The sequence below is a fragment of the Xyrauchen texanus genome, chromosome 33 (genome assembly GCF_025860055.1).
Source record: "Xyrauchen texanus isolate HMW12.3.18 chromosome 33, RBS_HiC_50CHRs, whole genome shotgun sequence".
Classification (NCBI taxonomy): Eukaryota; Metazoa; Chordata; class Actinopteri; order Cypriniformes; family Catostomidae; genus Xyrauchen; species Xyrauchen texanus.
The window spans coordinates 19,125,186-19,145,036 of NC_068308.1; the positions used below are offsets into that span (position 1 = coordinate 19,125,186).

Sequence of the window (19,851 nt, forward strand, 5' to 3'; positions counted from 1 at the left end):
GTACCTTCAGGCATTTGTAAATTGCTCCCAAGGATGAACCAGACATGTGGTGGTCCACAATTGTTTTCTGAGGTCTTGGCTGATTTCTTTTGATTCTTCCATGATGTCAAGCAAAGAGACACTGAGTTTGAAGGTAGGCCTTAAAATACATCCACAAGTACACCTCCAATTTACTCCAATTACCCTATCAGAAGCTAAATTAGGCTTGACAGAATTTTCTGGAAATTTCCAAGCTGCTTAAAGGCACAGTTAACTTAGTATTTGTAAACCTCTGATCCACTGGAATTGTGATGTAGTCAATTAAACGTGAAAGTCTGTAAACAATTGTTGCAAAAATTACTCATGTCAAGCACAAAGTTGATGTCCTAAATAACTTGCCAAAACTATAGTTTGCTAATATGAAATCTGTGGAGAGGTTAAAAAAATTGTTTTAATGCCTTCAACATAAGTGTATGTAAACTTCTGACTTCAACTGTAGCTGAATAGTATACTGTATGTACGCAGAGTTTTTATACAGGAATTTTATACACAAATGAAATTGTTAAAATGGTTATGGTTTGTATAATGTAAAATTTTAAAACAGTGACTATAAGTAAGTTTGTATAAGTAGCATGTCTAAATATGAATTTACAAATGTTTTGTTTTTTACATGCACATATTGCACCATACTGTATAGTGTATTGCACTAAACTGTAATATACTGTACCAAGGATTTGATCAACATCATGTGAATAAGTCTTTTAGATGCTTTGTCTATGACAGTAAGCTCTGTGTTTCTGCGGTTGAACAAAATATGAAGTAGCTTAAATGTAACAAGTTACTTTTGATGTGTAGCTTGAAGTGTAACTTGCTACTTTCTCTGAAGTGTAGCTTTTAGCTTAGCTTAGTCTTATTACACCAATCCGATAATTTGACACAACATTAAATCACATGAAATAAATACTTAGTCAAGGCACAAAGTGATCAAAGAGGCTGATGAAAAACATCTCTCAGATCTATAATCCAGATCAATAACTAAAGGACACATGAAAGGTATTTCCCAAAGTGCACAGAGAGAACAGACATGTGGAAACAGGATTGTCTGTAAAAATCACACATAATCAATAAAAATATTCAACAACAAAATCCCACTAACAATGAGAATCATGTTCAATCCAACTGCAGCCGAAGCTTGACATGGTCTCTGAAAAATGTGCTTGTTTTGGTACAAGCAAGGCCAAAGATGAGAGGGATCAGAATACCAAATAGGGCTCAGTCACAACCAGCAGGCTATTCGTTTTACTTGTAACATTATCTTTAATAGCTTGTGCTCGATTTCAGTTCAGCCTGGATTGGTGCTATCATGAATATAGATACTTTAAAATGTTTAATAAAATTCTCTTCACAAATTAGCTTTATAGCAGTTGCTTTATGCAAATCTTATTTATGATTAAACCTTGAAATTCTCTAAACATATTAATCAGTGGGATATTTTAAATAAGCCGCCACAACCATATTCAGACACACAAAATGAAGAACATACACACTAAACCAAACACACAAGAGAGGTTTTATTGCCTTAACTAAAGGAAATCAAAATGACAAACTGGCGGTGTATTAAAGCTATCATTATCCCATAGAGGCGGTCACATTAGCATACATATTTATGGTAACAAATCATTCTCTAAAAAGGAATCACTTCCCCCTCAATAATCACAAATTAATTCTACAGAAAGTGTTTGAGGAAATCCAGCTCTCACTGTGCCAGTGAAAACCATCTCTTTGTTGACAAAAATAAAACAAGTAAAATAAAAGCTCATGGCAACATGACATGGAATTTTGGAATTAGCCTTGTCAAGCAAAACAAACGAGAAACATCCTCAAAAAAGTGGCAAGCATTGTGGAACTCCATCAGTTCACCCACAACAGCTATTTATCCAACAATTAGTAGATTTTGTAATTTTGTGAAGAAATATAAGTGGTGCTTGCCAATGCAAAATTCTGGGTGGTTGCTAAATGGTTGCTTATTGGCGTAAGTCAAAATAGCCTATCCCCATGTGTCTATGATGTTCTGTACACTAGATATGGCTTGGTCCCCCCTAAATGTAAGATGTTTTTAGCACATTGTGGTTCATTTCACTTGCAATTGCAGGGTGGTTGCTAGGATGTTCTTGGTGGTTACTTACTGACCTATGTGAAAAGCACCTACCCCAAAGTCTCTATAGCTATGCGTCCATCCAACTGGGGATGTTTGTTTTTGCAAAATTCTGAATATCACAAAAACAATCTGCGAATAAAGCAGTGTTTCCAACCCATGTGGTTCAGAGAACAAAGTCAGTTCTGGGGAAATTGGTATGAAATAGTAATTAAAACGGAAGATAAAGCCACAGTGGCTCTTTAAAAATATTTAATAAATGACTTGCTGTTTACAGTGCGTAGACAAATGCTCTGATAAACTTTATATTTGTTAGTGTTCAGTGGCAGATGCCATATGTCTGGGATTGAAAGCATGTAGTACAGTTTTGGGAAGTAACTGTAGCCAATCATTTTGATGAAAAGCTTTGGCGGCAGCATTTCAGAAATACAAGAGCAACATTTGAGATGCTATGTGATGATATTGCTGATATTTTGTATTCACATGGCTTGTTGAGGCAGTCACGTGACATTTTGATGAACAGTTAAATTCCTATATAAATTGTATTGGGATATATTTATGCCCATGTCTTGTTCCAGAATAAAAAAATGTATCCACCTTAAAGGTGCTGTAAGCGATTTAGCCGATCTAACTAGGGATGGGCATTTTGGTTATTTTGTCTACTTGAGTACTCGGACTAATACTCGACGATTAGTCGAGTGGCAAAGACATGTACATAACTGTAAATATAATAACATGTCTGACAAAATCTTTGGCTGCTGCATTGTGTCTTGTTATTCCAATGTATCGTCTATTCATTATTATCCTCTGTTATAAATAATCTGTTACAAAATGTACAAAAGATTGCATTATCAAAATATAATGCATAATATTTTGTCATTATGTGAAGATTTGCAGCCTAACTCAATGAAAGAATGTGCACAATGTGACTCAGTCTCTTCTTCCTTCAGGTTATCGAAGTAATCGCGCACCAGCTTTTTTAGTGACTGTCTGAACCGTCTATTTTCAAATCGTGGTTGGCTTAACAGGAGACACCATAACCATCAAGTTTTTAATATGCGTGTTAAGCTGAAGTTCAGTTTTGAAGATGCTGCATTCTGTTTCATTTAGCTAAACTCTGTCTAGCTGTTTGAAACATTCGCATGCTGTATATTCATTGAATCCACTGCCACCTGCCGGTGTGTGTGTGTGTGTGTCTCTCCCCAAGTGTCTGCTCCTGTGGGAAAGCCGCAATGCTCCGTATTGTTGTTGCAGCGATCAATCATGAAGTGAATTCCAATCAACTCGGACATTCTGAATTTCCACTTTTCAACTGGGGGAATGTGCAACGGAATGCCACATTATGTCAGACTTCTATCTTGGAAACTCAGGCAGAAATCTTCAACTCCCATTTCGTCGAGATGCAGGTGTTACGTCATGCAAACATTTCGGCACCCAGGGCAGGGAGGTTTACAGTCAGTGACTAACATTCACTTTTATTAAATAATATCCATTAACAAGAAGTTGTTCTTACATTAAATGATAATACAACATGTTTAGAAAAGTTTTGCAGAGACAGGTGTTTAAAACACGGGTTAATTATACTCTCTTTTGTTTATCGTAATGATAGCAATGCAGCGTCACATATCAGTTTGGTTGTTATGAGACGTCTCTGAAAATCAATGTACCCCTCAAAACAACAACGTAATCAAACTCAAAATTTAAAATAAGCTCCCTTTGACACGTTTGTGTTTAGTTGCCAGGTAATTGTCACTGAATTTGGAATTAAGTTGAAGTCATGCATGATCACCATTCATCATCGTTTTCATGATCGATCAATGCTGCCACGTCCAAGTACCCGAGAACTTGTGCCAATCCCTAGTTCTAACTTCCACGAGACTGAGCCGTTGATTTAGCCATGCCTTCTCTATCCAAAACATACCAATGTCTTTGAAACCAACACAAACCAGCAAACACAACAGTACTGAAATAGTGCCCTGAACTTAAAATTATTAACAGGCAGAAAGCGTCACAGAATTTTGTTTGCTGTTTACAAAGTCTAGAGCTGTCACAGAGCATGGTGAGATGTATTTCATTGATATCTTTCAGGGAGTAAAAAAATATTTTGCATACTTTCCCATGAAAAACAAAAATCACTTACAGCCCTTTTAACGAGCGTTTAAGTTTTTATGCACATTATGGAAACATCATTTGCATCTCTGTGTTTCCATCCAGCATTTTCTATGTAATATCCTACAATTTGCTTAAAAATACACATCATATGATATTCTGGTCTCTAGATATGTCTCAGGACATTCCTTGTAAGTCTTGTAAGATTTTTTTCACCCGTTTTATCATCCGCCAGGCAAACAATACTGAGTCAGATTGCTTAGAATAGTAATAGCGCACCTCTCTTCAATAAGCCGCACAATTTGAGGTAGCCTTCGTGTCCTTAGTACAAACTAGTGCTGGACAAGTTTTGCACCGCATGTTAATACTTGGGGTTATTGGTTTGTTCCTAATTTTGCTATTGTTTGCAACAGTAAAAAAAAAACAACAACAAAAAACCTATTTGATATACATTAGGTATGTTTATCCTTTGCCTTTTAGTTTGCCTTTTTACTTAACTCAAATAAATAGCAAGAAAATAAAACATTGTACAAATATGACAAGATTAATCTGGTATAATTAACACAGTACTGTAATAGCAGTGTGGCATTCCTGTAATAGAGGAAAAGTGCGATTGACTTTTGATTGTACATTTGCAGACTTGTATTTTTTCCACTATAGACAGTATTATGGAAAAGCCATTAATATTTTTTGAGAAACAATGACAGAAGAAATAAAAGAGCAGCCAGTGTATGATTCATACTAAAAGCAAATGTCAGCCTGGAGGAGGATGCTAATATTTTGCCCAGCTATGAAGGCATTTACGATCTCATTATATCCATATTGAGAGAGAAAGTGTTCCTTATAGAGATATCATGAGATGCGGCAAAATGACATTTTGCTGAGATTTACCACTCTCACACACATACACACACACATGCATAAACATCTGCTTTTTTTCTCCAGCTCAGCAAACCTATTTGTCAGAGTTATAGCTGTCTGCAGATGAAATGCAGGGCATTAATGTCAGTTTGGCAGCATGTTTAATTGGAGGTGCCCAGCTGTGGTAAAACCCCATCCATTTGTGGTGAAATCATATGGGAGACCTCCTCCTCATCTTACAGAGGGAACGGCACCCTTTTTCTACATACAGACTCCACACTAGGGTTGCGCAGTATACTGGTTCTAATGAAATATCATGATGCATAACATTTTTAAATGGTATGATATCATCTTGTTGTTAATTTCAGTACCATATTAAAGTATGCTGCCATTAGCAGAATGTAATGTAGAGTGTAAATAATGTAGAGTTTTGAGATTAAATCAAATCTATTTAAAAATAATAATAAATACATTCTCAATATGGCCAAGTGTGATCAATAAACAGCAGAAGGAGGTATTTTCAATAATAAACAGTCACATGCACACCACAGAATGAATGAGAGGCTCCGCTCCGCTATGCTCTGTCATCTCCTTCACACACACACAGGCAAACACACAAACACATATGAACACACACACACACACACACAACACACACTACTACTGCTTGATTGTCATGCAGTGCGTCCAACGGTAACCATCTGCAGAGCCGCAGAGCAGTGTGTTTAGAGTCAAAATGGCTGTGAACTCCCAAATGACGTTTTTCACCAGAGATTTCAGCTCGTGAGTCACGGGAAGTTTGATTTAACAAACCCTTCAGAAATGAGAAGAAAAAAGGTCTTTCACAACAAAAGTCCTGCTGAAATGAGAGATATAAAATATTACTACTGAATAAAAGTATAATATTCAAAGTAGTAGCAATAATACTCATAATAACAATAATATAATCTTAAATGGTTATATTATTAGTATTATTATCTGTAAGCAATATCACAAAAGCTGAATACCAGTACTAAATATCAACAAGTTGTGATTCAGCCATGACAGCCTCGGTTAATCAGATTGTTTTCATTTAAAGATTTCATTAATACTGTAGCTCTGAAGTGAATCTTTTTATTTTTATTTATTTATTTATTTACCTGAAATAATTATTTATAAATTATGATATTTTAATTTGATCAAAGCTGTACAGTATGTATATGATTAAACACAATTTGATCAGAACATTTAAATAAAGAATTTAACATGGAATCCAGAAAAATTAAAAGCGAAAAGGCACAATTTTTATCTTTAAGACTTTTATCCAGTTATTTTTGTCAAAAATGTTCTATGTAATTTCATCAAAACTCTGAGGTTTTTTTATTGGTTGCCTAAGTATCAAGTTAGTATTGATACCAAGGTACCAGGGCTGGGCACTCCCACAGATTTCATTTCACTCTAAAACATCAACAAGCTTCAATTTTACTGTCTCTGATGCTCCTCTAACTGGACTCTGTCTAATTGATACTGCTGAAAAGAAATCCAATAGTCTATCGCAAACAGACCAAGTTACCCCAAGTGGCATAGCTGAACTCCATTCAACCTTATCGCTGAGAGAAGTATGTAAACCTATATTTAGAGTATATACAGTAGCACCTTTAAAAGCAGTGTTTACAAAGTGCTTGACAGAAGACATATATATATACACCTTATGTACATAAGGATTAACATACATACATACATACACTTTATTAGGAATACCAACACATCTACATTATCATGCGGTTATCTAATCAGCCAATGGTGTGGCAGCAGTGCAATGCATAAAGTCATGCAGATACAGGTCAGGAGCTTCAGTTAATGTTCACATCAACCATCAGAATGGAGAAAAATGTGATCTCATTGCTTTTGACTGTTGCATGATTGTTGGTGCCAAACAGGCTGGGTTGAGTATTTCTGTAACTGCTAAACAGTCTCTAATTTACTCAGAATGGTGCCAAAAAAAACTAAAAAACATGTACAGGTGTACCTAATAAAGTGAGTGTACGTCAGGAGATACAATTTTTTTTTAATTACAGGCTAAAAATAATATACACAAACAAAAATAAAAAAAAATAAAGTAAAATGCAAGAACAAAAAACTACATTTGAAAATTCAAACTAAGAAAAGACAGAAGAGAATTACATTTCCTTCAGGGGTTTGTTCAAATCCCTAACCAAAAGTATGATAAGAACAGTAATGCTTGCCTTACAAAGCACCCCTAACTAATATAACACCCCTAAATATTCTATCTAACTGATAAGGTTGATTTTGCATGTCCAAAATGGATAAGGTTACACTAAGCTGTGCATCTTAACTCCACTCACTAGCAAAATCGAATCATGCAGTTTTGAGTACTGACTTTGGGAAACACAGTCATCATAGTTCACAACCTTACAATCTGACACCCACCCAAGTTCACTTTCTCCTCTCCAGCTCTACCGAGACAAAACATTTGCCAAATTAGGCAGAAATAGAATCCATTTGGAAGATTGCTGTGCCAGAGTCATGGTGTAAGAGAGTGACAGAGCCAGAGAGAGAAGTGAAGAGAGGAAGGAAAGGAGGAGAGGGAGCAATAAGTAGGAGTGAGAAGAGAGTATTTAATTTGAAACATTCAGCTGCAACATCTGTCACCTGTTTGCAGAGTGGAGCAGGTGTGTGTGCCATGTTCAAAAGTTAACCATTATCCTTCCAGATGACATTCAATCCCTCTACTAACCTCCTGCTTTTAACAAATCTGAAAATACACAACCACATAGACAAATGATAGGTAAGCTAAATTTTAAGCAAAACTACACAAAAAGTATCTCCCAAAATTGTGATTGTTTACATGGTGATAACCATAGCAATATTTTGCTGTCTTATGGCTGTAAACAAGAAATATTGATGGCAACAGTTTAACTTATTTGGCATCTGTTATTTTTATAAACAGATATTAACGACAAGAAATATCTTATAGTTTGTCAGATTTTTTTACATTTATGCATTTGATAGATACTTTTATCCAAAGTGACTTACAGTGTATCTAACTATACTGTAAATTTTATTAGTATGTGTTTTCCTTGAGAATCAATCACATGACCTTGGAGTTTTCTTGTCAATATTGCTGTTTGATTCAAATTAAGGTCTATTAGGCTGCATTTACTCAAAGCACATAGCATATATTTTGAGGTTAGATTTTTGTCCAGTTTGCATTACGTAGTACATTATCAGCCATGTTAACATTAATATCGCATCACTGACAGATTTTGTCCCATCCGTTTACACTTTTGTAATACCATAATATTACGTGACCAAGAAGCACATTTGTCTGTTGACGTGCCTGGCTGCATTTACAGACACAAGCGCTGTGCTAAAATTAACCTAAACCTTAATCCTAACCAATTGTGTCATAAAAAGCAAATGTGAATTTGCTTAATGCTCTATCAAATAAAAAAAAAACTACCTCCCTACCCTACACCTTAAACCTAACCGATAACCCCATAGAAGCAAATGTGAGATGAAAAAAACAACTGCAGAAGCAACCACGTAATTTTGTAGTGCTTCTATGGATATTTCGGCTCACGCATCGACTCACATGCTCTTCAGTACTCGTATTCTGGGTTTTGTGCGGTCAGTTGAGCTATTGCACAGTTTGAACAAGCTTGTAAAAGTAGTTGGTTACAATGCATGTTAAAATGTACTGTAGTTAAAGTATTTAGATGTCTTATAATATCATTGCGTGAGGAACAGGGTGAAAATTAATTTTATGAACTGATATTCTGCCTTTTTACTTATTTTTTTGAAAGTGAATAAAAGTCGTTGTTGTAGGGCCTCTAGTGTTCATTTCACCCAAAAAAAAACTTCCACGATATGTACAAGTCCTCATGTAAAAATTATTTTGCAAAAATGTTGATTAAGTAACGTGATTCTCTGAGACCAGTTTGAATTTAACCAAACAAAATAGCAGCAACAACCAATGACAACAAAAGCTGCTAAAATAACAGAATAAAATAAGAATCAAAAAGACAAATAATAATCCAGCCATGCAGTTGGTGAGCCACACTCAGCCTGATGATTCTGTAAAACAAGCATCGATCTCATTTGCTGTGAAGCGTGATGCCCTCTAAAGTTGACCACAGAGGGTCAAGTCAAACAATGCAGAGAGCCAGTGTGGGAGTGAAGGAACGATGCAGCCAGGGGTGAGGAGACAGCGGCAGATGGACCAATAAATACTGTTAGTCTGAGATTGTGCATGCACATGGTAAAATGTTAGGAGCGCAATTAGTGCTTGGGCTCCAATAAGATGTTTATCAGAGGTGTGATTGCAGCTGATGGCAGCTGAATTTAGAGGGAGATGTAAAAGGCCTCAATAGGAAAAATATAGGTTGGCAGATGAGGTGAAATAAGGAACAGGAACACAAAATTTTACCGCTGTAAAAGATCTGGACCAGTACCGGGCGAACCCAGATTCATCAATAATCCATTGAAGAAATGCAGACAGGCCATTTCACCTGTAGGGATTGCTTTTTATGATTACCTTAATTAGTTTGCTCCTTATACTTTACTATATGTCTCATACAGATCTCTCAATTTCCCAAGCAACATCCAGTTTATAGGCAATTTTCCTAACATTGTCTTGGCAGATTAAGAGTATGTAAAGCTATAAAGCCATAAAGCTGCAATCAGAACTAGAAGAGTCTGAACTACCAAACTCTACTCAAGTACAGCACAAACAAAAGAAATGTAGATACTTGTCCATTTAACTTTGGCAAAATATCCTCTTAAATCCCCAGTTCTACAGGGTGCCACAGGTCTGATGGACAGTGCTTGCACCTATTGAAATGATTTACTTGAGGTGTAACTACTTCCAATATTCATACAAAACCATTAATAGCATTGAATATACATTCTACATTCATACCATTCAGAGGTATGTCACATCCATTTTAGAAAATTAAAAGTGAAATGCATAGTTTGTGTGTGTGTGTGTGTGTGTGTGTATGACTTTTTCCAATTCCAGCTTAAAGGAATATTCCGGGTTCAATTCAAGTTAAGCTCAGTCGACAACGTTTGTGTAATAATGTTTTAAAATTTACTTTGGCTTGTTCCTCCTCTTCTTTAAAAAAAAAATAAAAATAAAAAAGGCAAAAATCTGGGTTACAGTAAGGCACTTACAATGGAAGTGAATTGGGCCAATCCGTAAACATTAAAATACTCACTATTTCAAAAGTAGAGCCACAAGACATCAAAAATATGTGTTAATATGCAGAGACAACTATAAGTAAACCATTTGAATGTTAATTTTCCTGAAAAGTGTAAAAACTATGGCTCTGTGCTTTTATCAAAACATTGCCTTTTCTGTTTGTTTGAGCATCCCGACTGCTTGTAAGTTTGAGTTGGGACTGTCTTTTTATCGACAAACAGGGGAAGTGTTCAAGACAACAGTCATTCTATAAAATAATTTTTCATTCAGTTTGGTGCTATTAGTGACAAAGAAGTTAAATTTCACCTTTAAATCAAACCAGACATTTAAAAAGATTCATAAACAGGTGCATGCAACTCTTGGAGAAAGTATAAAACAATAAAATATAGTCTGTTTAAAAAACAAATTTAAAAACCATGTCTCTAAAAAAAAAAAGTGATACATATTGCTCAGGCACAAAATCAAGTATCATCATGAAAACATGATGGCCACAATATAACTAAAATTGTATATATTAAAGATTTGAGACTACATGGCAGCAAAGAGTAAAATAGGAAGAAGCAGGGAAATCAGAGAAAAGGAAGCTTTAAGAAACAAAGGGACAGCCATATTTTCTCCTCAGTCATCTATGATAAATTCATTGAGTCTACACAGTGTTCAGTAAGGTTTTGGTCCTGATGAGCTCCAGTGGTCTCCTGCCTATGAATTAGTCATGAGTTCAGGTTCCACAGCCACCATAATGAGGATGAGTATGCAGTATCAGTTCTTCTGTGTAACAGGCACCGTTCTAAAGGTTAAACATACACGCTCACAGTTTCATCCATCTCCAAGTGTTAACCTAATAATCAACTATTCAGTCAAGAGCAAATACCAAGGCAAGGAATGACCTGCCATAACCCATGACAAGTTCCAGGAAACCCCTCTGTATGATTGATGAACTGTTTTATCAAACAAACAAGAATCAGAATGACTGGATGCTGATCAGTCTTTTCATAATGTCTAAGAAACTAAAATTAGATGTTTAACAAGATGATACAAGCAAGGAAAATGTGCAATGATCCATTACTCAGGAGCACCCTCACTGCAAGATTTCAATCAAATAGAGTGGCACAATAGCCGGCAGGAACATTTTCATGTCGACATGCAAAGTACTTTGCAATTAATAACTGCCCGGCAATGATTTGACTGCAATGAGAATCATTATCTAACTAACCGTCATCATGATTCTCATTATAATCATAATCATCAGCTTCACCATGCTGATCATCATTACACTATAATCAACATAATACCCTTCAAAATACATATGCAGGGTTCGGCTTTGCGCACTGCAGCGTGCTCATGCATGCAGCATCTGTCATTTTCTTTTTTGTGCACTAAGCCAAGCAAAATTCAGTTTAAATGAGACTCTTTTAATGGGCAGGTGACTGGAGGCTATGATACTGATATTACAGGCTTCGCTACATCCTACAGTATCCTCTCTGGGGAGACGATGACAAAATATGGAGATGTCCACTTTCATACAGATTTTACTAATTCATTAGAAGTCCTTCATATGCACATTTTCGATTATATCATTACAGTCACTACACTAAGTCATTAAAGATAAACTTAAATAATAGCTGTTACGAATCCATGGTAGAGCATCATAGTTTTGCTCTCATCCACTTCCTCCACCCAACAGCGATGCACGTTAGAAGCTCATGTTAGAAGCTTATTCAGTTGCCTTCCCATCCTATTCATTAGCTATAGAAAATATTCAGAATTTAAATAAATGGGGTGAAGGAGCAAAAAAACAAGAGTTATCAATTCTAATTAGCTCATAAAAATAAGAACTTTGCAGAGTTGGGAGGCACAGGGCTCAGCTAGTTTTGCTGATGAAAGGGAATAACTCATTACTCTGAATTCTGATGGAGTAGTTCAGTGCTTCTATATATATTCACTTCAGAACGCTAAGAGCAAACCCCGAGTACTGGAAGAGGAATCAGTTCAGCAGCACCAGTGAAAGCCAGGCTGCCTCTACAGTCACTTCCCAACCTCCCTCCTTAAAGTAACAATTCACTAAAAAAATGTACATTCTGTCTTAATTTACTCACACTTATGTCATTCCAAAACCGTATAACTTTCTGTCTCATGCAGAACACAAAAGGGGTCATGACATGAGGAATACAATTTTCCTTGATCTTTTGACATATAAGAGGTCACTGTACTATAAAAACATATTGTAAGTTTCAGAACTAAAAACGTTGTCCTTAATAGGAAAAGAGCATTTACAGTATTTAAACCAAGCTGCAAAAACTATTAAGTCATACGAGTTTGGAATGACATAACGGTGATTTTATGATGACAGAATTTTCATTTTTGGGTTAACTACAGTATTCCATTAACTTCTAGTCTCACTAAACTTATGAGTATTCTAAATTACTTTAGATCCTGCAACGAAGGATATGATGTCATGCTCTAGGGCTTCTGTTTTGAATAAATGATAAATCAAAAATAATAAATATGAATGTGTCTTAGCATGAGGTTGTGTTTCGGCTTTACCGCTTTTACCATTTTGAAAGTGATGAAATCTGATATGTTTATTCAGACAGCATAGTCAATATTGTGTGCATCTACATCGGTTTCCATAGTAATTAGCATCAAGGCAATGGCAAAAGAAATAAAACAGTAGCTGTCATTGAGGACAGGCCGGTAAAAAATATCTTAAGAGGTGCCAAAGGAAACATATAGTAAGCGACGGAGGCATTTTGTGTCTTCATGCATATACTTTGTCCAAAAACGCTGATCCATTTCCTCATTCCCTATTCACACATTTACTGTAACATGAATGATGTATGACGTCACATACATTTTTAATTTGATCAGTTTCAAATCACATATAGATGTGGTCTGGATTGGGTTTGTGCACATCGAATTTTGCGGTAATATTTGATGAAAGTCTGAACAAAGAGTAAAAGGCAAAAGCACTGCTCTGAGTATGTAACACTGACAGGTCTACGATATGCACAGAGGGATATAAGGTTGCAGTCACTTCTGATGTCTTTGAAGTAAGGAGAAAAGAACGAAGAGGGGAAAGGTGTATTCTCTAAGCTGCATTGACCCCTGATAAGAGTTGCGATTCCTGCCTGGCACAGCAGAAAACCCCTTAATTTGACACTGCTCATCAATGCAGCAACTCTGATTTACAGGGGACATTTACAAAGGCAGAGCAGCACCATTATCACTTGAGAATGAGGCCGTGGCTCACACATACATCAACAGGCACAGTGCTGTGCACAGAGCACAGGCCATTTCTGCGAGATATCACCAAGAAAACAACAGACAAACAGCATCTGCAAAGCCACATTATAACGTATATTTCTTTTCATAGGGTCATTACACTCTCTTTTTAATAACACATTTTCCAAATTGTGTAAGTGTAAATAGTTGTTTTAGGCAGCCGTTAAATTTTTTCATTATGTGACAAGAAACGGTGGAGGTAGAATTCTTCACAGCAAAACAAAGCGTTGGTAATATTAGTGAAGATCAATTACATTATTTCTTTGGATTTCAATGGCACCCTGATTTATTTTATAGAGGGTAATTTCATAGCACAGAGGAGAGGCAGAATCATGAAAGTGGAGAATGGAGTAGCTGCAATTTTGGGTGGTAGTGGTAATGTCTCATAATCTGCTTCTAGGAGATGGCTTGCGCAGGAAGCCACCAGCTCATGAAATGAAACATTTAGGAGCCAAATGACTTGTCATTTTGTTGCCAAATTACAGAATCGCTCAATATGTTCTGTTCAAAAGAGTCCACATCAAAAACAAGTTTAAACCTGGAAATAAACAAAGTTTTAGTACTCTGATTTTTTTTTTAAACAATGAAACTTTATTTGATATTGATAAGAAATATTTAAGATTCTGCACTAATTAAACAAGAAAATGTTTGACGGTCCATGTCAACTCCTTTATTCAAAATGTCATTGCCTTCCAAAATTCCAATGCAGCACACAATACGCTCTTTGACATAATCTCAAATCATGTTGGGATAACATAATCAGGTATTTCCAGACATTTGAAATTCATGTTTACGTTTGAACTCAACTTCCCTTCAAATTATGCTGATAATACAATTTGTTATGCAAATTTGTAAAAGGCACAGTAGATCTTGAGATGTAATTCAGAAGCACTGTTGTCCATGCTCATTTTCAGTTTTGCGGATGAATTATGAGGATCTATCATAAGGTTTGAAGATTCACATGGAGATGTATCAAACTCTGTGTAATGTTTTGCCATTGTTAGAAGTTAAGCTAACGTGTAGAGCGATTGCAGCAAATTGTTTTGTATACACAGTTGAGCCAAAACATTATGACCACCTGCATAATATGCTGTTGGTCCTCAGCATGCCGCCAAAACTGCGCCGATCCTCTGAGACAAGGACTCTACAAGACCCCAGAAGGTGTCCTGTGGTATCAGACACCAAGACATTAGAGACTCCACCACTACCCCTCCCAATCCCCAAACACACCCTGACCCCCAACAAACAATCCTGTTGTCACTCATGTGTATACACAAAAAAAATTAAATGTATATATATATATATATATAAAATAACACAAATTTATAGTTATACCTCTCTCTCCACTGCACATCCCGAGAGCCCTCCAAGACCACTAAGGCCTCGTTCAGACTGCAACTAAAAATCGGATTTTTTGCATATCCAGATTGTATCCTGATGAGTTTTTGATAGTCTGGACAGCAAAAAACCACATGAACTACATCGGAGGTGGTTTCAAATGCAATTGAAATCAGATTTTTTTTAGATGCGTCTCAGTCCGAATGTCTCGCTTTGAAGGCTGTGTGCTAGGTAGAATGCATCCTTTGAAGGCTGCAGTATACAGAGCGTCCTCCTTTAAACAAGTCACATTTAAATGAGATGTCCTTCATAGGACAAGCAGAAATGGAACATATCATGGTTGCTATGACAGCACGCCACTCTTTAAAAAGCGCTTTGAGTGAGAAGGGAACAAATTGCCTTTTAAGGGAATGTATGAGGTACATTTTAGGAGAGTTATAATGATGTAAAGAGAAAAGAAAAAATATTTTTACAGGTGTAGTTTTAGTCTAATACTTTGTTTTAATGATATATTAATATAATTATACATATTATATACTCTGCCCCCATCTACTGAGGTACTTCAACTTATTTGAACATCATATTTATGGGTAAATTGGTGTCGTTGACATTTCCACTGAAGCAAAGAATTGTGGGTTGTGAGAGCCCATGAAGGATACACCTCATATGGTCGACAAATGCGACCTCCAGAGAACACAGCCGAGGTCAAAAAATGGTGACTTTGCAAACATCACAATATTTACCGGTCTCCTCTGGCCCCTGAGTTTTTCACCTACTTTTGTGACCTACTCTCCATGGCAGTGATCGATCTACGTATTACAGCAAGATCTTCCAAGTCAGCAACAACCTTCGTCAGCATTGCCGACATGTTCCTCGTCGAATTTCACTAAATTCTCCAGCCACATCGGCTCCCTGGCACAGAGGGGTGTCAGCTTGAGCAGGTAAGTGTCTTTTAATGTCTCCAGAGCCCAAGGTTTTTGAATTCTTTGATATATTGTCCTCCTAGAATAGTTATGGAACAGTGTGTCGAATCTCACTGGTTTATGTCATAAAAAGTGTTTAAACTAGCGTTAAAGTGTTAAAAGTGTGCTGAGCTCGCCATTCACATGTCCAAACCTCACATGGTGTCACATGACCTCCGATCCTTCAAGTCCTTAAAGTTGTGAGGTGGGGCCGCAGAGGATCGGACTTGGTTGGTCCAGCACATCTTACAGAAGCTCAATCAGAACGAGATCTGGGCAATTTGGAGGCCAGGGAAACACCTTGAACTCTTCGACATGTTCCTCAAACCATTCCCGAACAATGTGTGCAGTGTGTGCAGTGTGGCATTATCCTGCTGAAAGAGGCCACTCCAATCAGGAAATACCATTGCCATGAAGGGATGTACCTGGTCTGAAACGATGTTTAGGTAGGTGGCACGTGTCAAATTGACGTCCATGTGAATGGTCAGACCCAGTGTTTCCTAACAGAACATTGCCCAGAGCATCACACTCACTCCACTGGCTTGTCGTCTTCCTAATGTGCATCTTGATGCCATCGCTACCCAGGTAAACTGCGCATATGTACACGGCCGTCCATGTAATGTAAAAGAAAACGGGACTCATCGAACCAGGTGACCTTCTTCAACTGCTCCAAGGTCCAGTTTTGATGCTCGAGTGCCCACTGTAGGCCCTTTTGACGGTGGACAGGGTCATCATGGATACACTGACCAGTCTGCAGCTACGCAGCCCCATATGCGTAGCTGCAGACACATCCCTCAGTAACATCATTAAAATTGTCTGTGACTTGTTCCACGGTAGACCTTCTGTTGGTTCAGACCAGATGTGATAGCACATCGATGAGCCTTGGGCGCTGAACACCCCGTCGCAGGTTTGTGGTTTGTCCCTCCTCGGACCACTGTCACTAGGTACTCACCACAAGTTGACCGTGAGCACCACATAAGCCTTGCCATTTCAGAGATGCTCTGACTCAGTCATCTGTCCATAACAATTTGGCCCTTGTCAAATTCGCTCAGGTCTTTAATCCTGCCCATTTCTCTGCAGTTGATATGTTGACTACGATAACTGATTGTTCGCTTACCATCTAATCTACCCAGACCTTGACAAGTGGTATTGTTAGGAGATGATCAACATTATTTGCTTATCCTGTGAGTGGTCATAATGTTTTGACTCATCAGTGTACTAGTGCATACATAAGAACATAATATGCACCTCAGTTCATTGCTTCTTAATTTTCTACCTTTTAAGCAACAGTCACTGCTGTAGGCTGTGATTAAGGGACACACCCATCATTTGTGTCAACACTCAAAAGTCTTCCCAAATGTCTGAGCAAGCCATACAGTACATGTTGTATTTGTAGTGACATCAATATTAAGTGAAATACTGCCCTTTATCACTTTTATTTTTGTCAGTTATTTAAATTAGGATGTTTTCTAGTTGTTTGGGAGAGTATTTCTGCTGGTTTGAACATAGATTGACATTGTCAGACATTGTTGCTTTGATTGTAGTTCTAGCATTACCCAATGCTAAACAATAATCAATACTATTTTTCTAATGTATTGGAATGCTTTTTTAATTAGAATACTATATATTACCGCAAAACTGTTGTGAATGTGTGCATTTAACTGCATGTTGTCATTAACGAGTCGGTTTTAAACTGATTTAAGTCTCACAAACCTAAAGTACACATCACAGGAACAGTTCTGGTGTTGAACATGAATCGCAGTTCAGTGTCTCATGAGGTTCTTTGTTCACAAATCAGAAAACACAGGACATGCTTTGTTTGTTGTTGCATCAAGTGAGGACAATGCAACAGACATATGATTTTTAGCAGTGCAGGAATGTTTCCTAAAGATTGACTTACCGCAGACACTAAAAGCGCATAAAGCAGCATCAAAGTAATCCATCTAAAGGTTTAATCCATATCTTCAGAAGTAATATGATAGGTGTGGGTAAGAAAGTCCTTTTTTGCTATAAATTCTCCTCCCTGCCCAGTAGGTGGTGATATGCACAAAGATTGCAAATTGCCAAAAACAAAAGAATGTGAAAGTGAAAGTGCAGATTTATAGTAAAAAATTATTTAAATATTGAACTGTTTCTCACCCACACCTATTATATCGCTTCTGAATTCCACTGGAGTCATATGGATTACTTTTATGCTGCGCCTTTATGTCCTTTTTGAACCTTCAAAGTTCTGCCCACCATTCACTTTACCATTTTCACATACCGCATTGTATGGACCTACAGAGATGAAATCATTTTTTAAAAAATCTTTGTTTGTGTTCAGCAGAAGAAAGGAAGTCATACATTTCTGAGGTGGCATGAGAGAGTAAATGATAAGATCATTTTAATTTTCGGGTGAACTATCCCTTTAATTGGAGATTTCTTGAACAATGCTCACAAGCCAGTAAGAAAAATAATGATTCGCTCTCAAATATTACCCAGGTTTGCGGACATCTTTTTCCATGAACGGTGAGATGAATGCAGGTATATTCCAATACTTACTGTAAAAACATGCCAATGGCATTAGTGTGCATGTGGGAGGCACACTGCCTGGAGTCATCAATCATACAAGGAAATGTGAAGCCCTGATATACAGGTTAAATTTAAAATAATGGAAAGTATTATCCATCAGTAATCCTTTGAAGAAAAAAAAAAAGGGGGTTTGCTTCCACAGGGATCCATTTCAAGGCAAAACTCAAGGGAACACTCAGAGAAAATCGAAAAACACTGTCAAAACCAATTCACTCAGCAAAATCAAATATGTGGGGGCACTATTGCTACTTAGTACGGCCTTTTGAAAAATCTATGCTTTTATAGAATGTGTGTGACTCATTATGATATCTAAAATAGCCGTTTTACAAAGGTGAAATATCGTTATCTCAACCATATACTCATCATGTCAAGATGCCTATTGTGCAGAATACAATGTGATAATTCTGAACTCTGATGTCAGACTATGAGCCACAACAAAAACTCTTGTGTGAAAGCATTTCAATAAGATAGATATACTGTGAAGGGTGAAAGAGGGTGGTTACAAGAAGATGTAATTTGTTGACTGCATGTTAGAGTAAGAATTCTGTATAAAGAGCTACCTGATATACATGATAAGCGTTGGCAGCCCGACCTTGAAGAAACACTGAAGGGATCCACACGTTGACAAGAGCACGCTGAGTTCTTATGGAGACAGGAAAGGACAAACACACAGGGACAATCTAATTAAAAAAACCTCAACAGAATAGGCATTTAGCAATAGATCAATGTAGTCTACAGTCATATTCTCAGCCCAGGGTTTTGAAAAGGCAGCAGCCCTTTGATACCCAGAGGGAAAAATGACAAATATTGATGCCATTTTTCAACAGTGAAACCAACAGAAGAGGCTACGGCTTTTTGCCAGACACATGGGTTTAACATCATATGCATTTCCTTCAACTGTTTTTAATGACTGACATCCTCTTATGTACAAAGGTTACTATTGTGTGAAAGGGGTGCGGGAGCGCTTCCAATGCAAAAACAGAAACTGCATTCAGCCCCTCTATTTTAAGAGCATTCTTCAAATCCATAACATCTATTTGAATCTCAAAAGAGGCCTGCTATACACCACCTCCAACACACATACAGTACATACAAATATATATAAAAAGAACAACGAGTAGGAGGCCACTTACGTCTCAAAGTCAGATAGGCTGGGATCTTCAGAGGTCTGGCTCAGGTCCCCTGGCACCTGTCCAAAAGCAAAGCGCAGGAGGCCATGGTGAGCATTTCCTTTGTCTCCAGCTGAGTTTGCTGATTAGCACTGTATGCTTTTAGAAACTTTTAAACCAGACACATTGTGAAGCTTACTTTCCTATGAGCTAAAGAGCTTGAAGGTCCAGTATTGTACTGAAATGTAGGTTTGTTAATGGAAAATTACTGTGGACATAAGA

General features: G+C 37.1%; 1 protein-coding gene across 2 annotated transcripts in view; it reads right to left on the bottom strand.

Annotated features, from left to right (window-relative positions):
* The window catches only part of snx29 (sorting nexin 29), a 144,882-nt gene that overhangs the window by 42,765 nt on the left and 82,266 nt on the right, over positions 1-19,851 (bottom strand). For both annotated transcript variants that reach the window (XM_052103465.1, XM_052103464.1), the window contains exons 17-18: positions 19,594-19,649; positions 19,021-19,102 (exon numbers count right to left, since the gene is read on the bottom strand). In XM_052103465.1, coding sequence (XP_051959425.1) covers positions 19,021-19,102; positions 19,594-19,649 — 138 coding nt within the window. The remainder of the gene's footprint in view (positions 1-19,020; positions 19,103-19,593; positions 19,650-19,851) is intronic.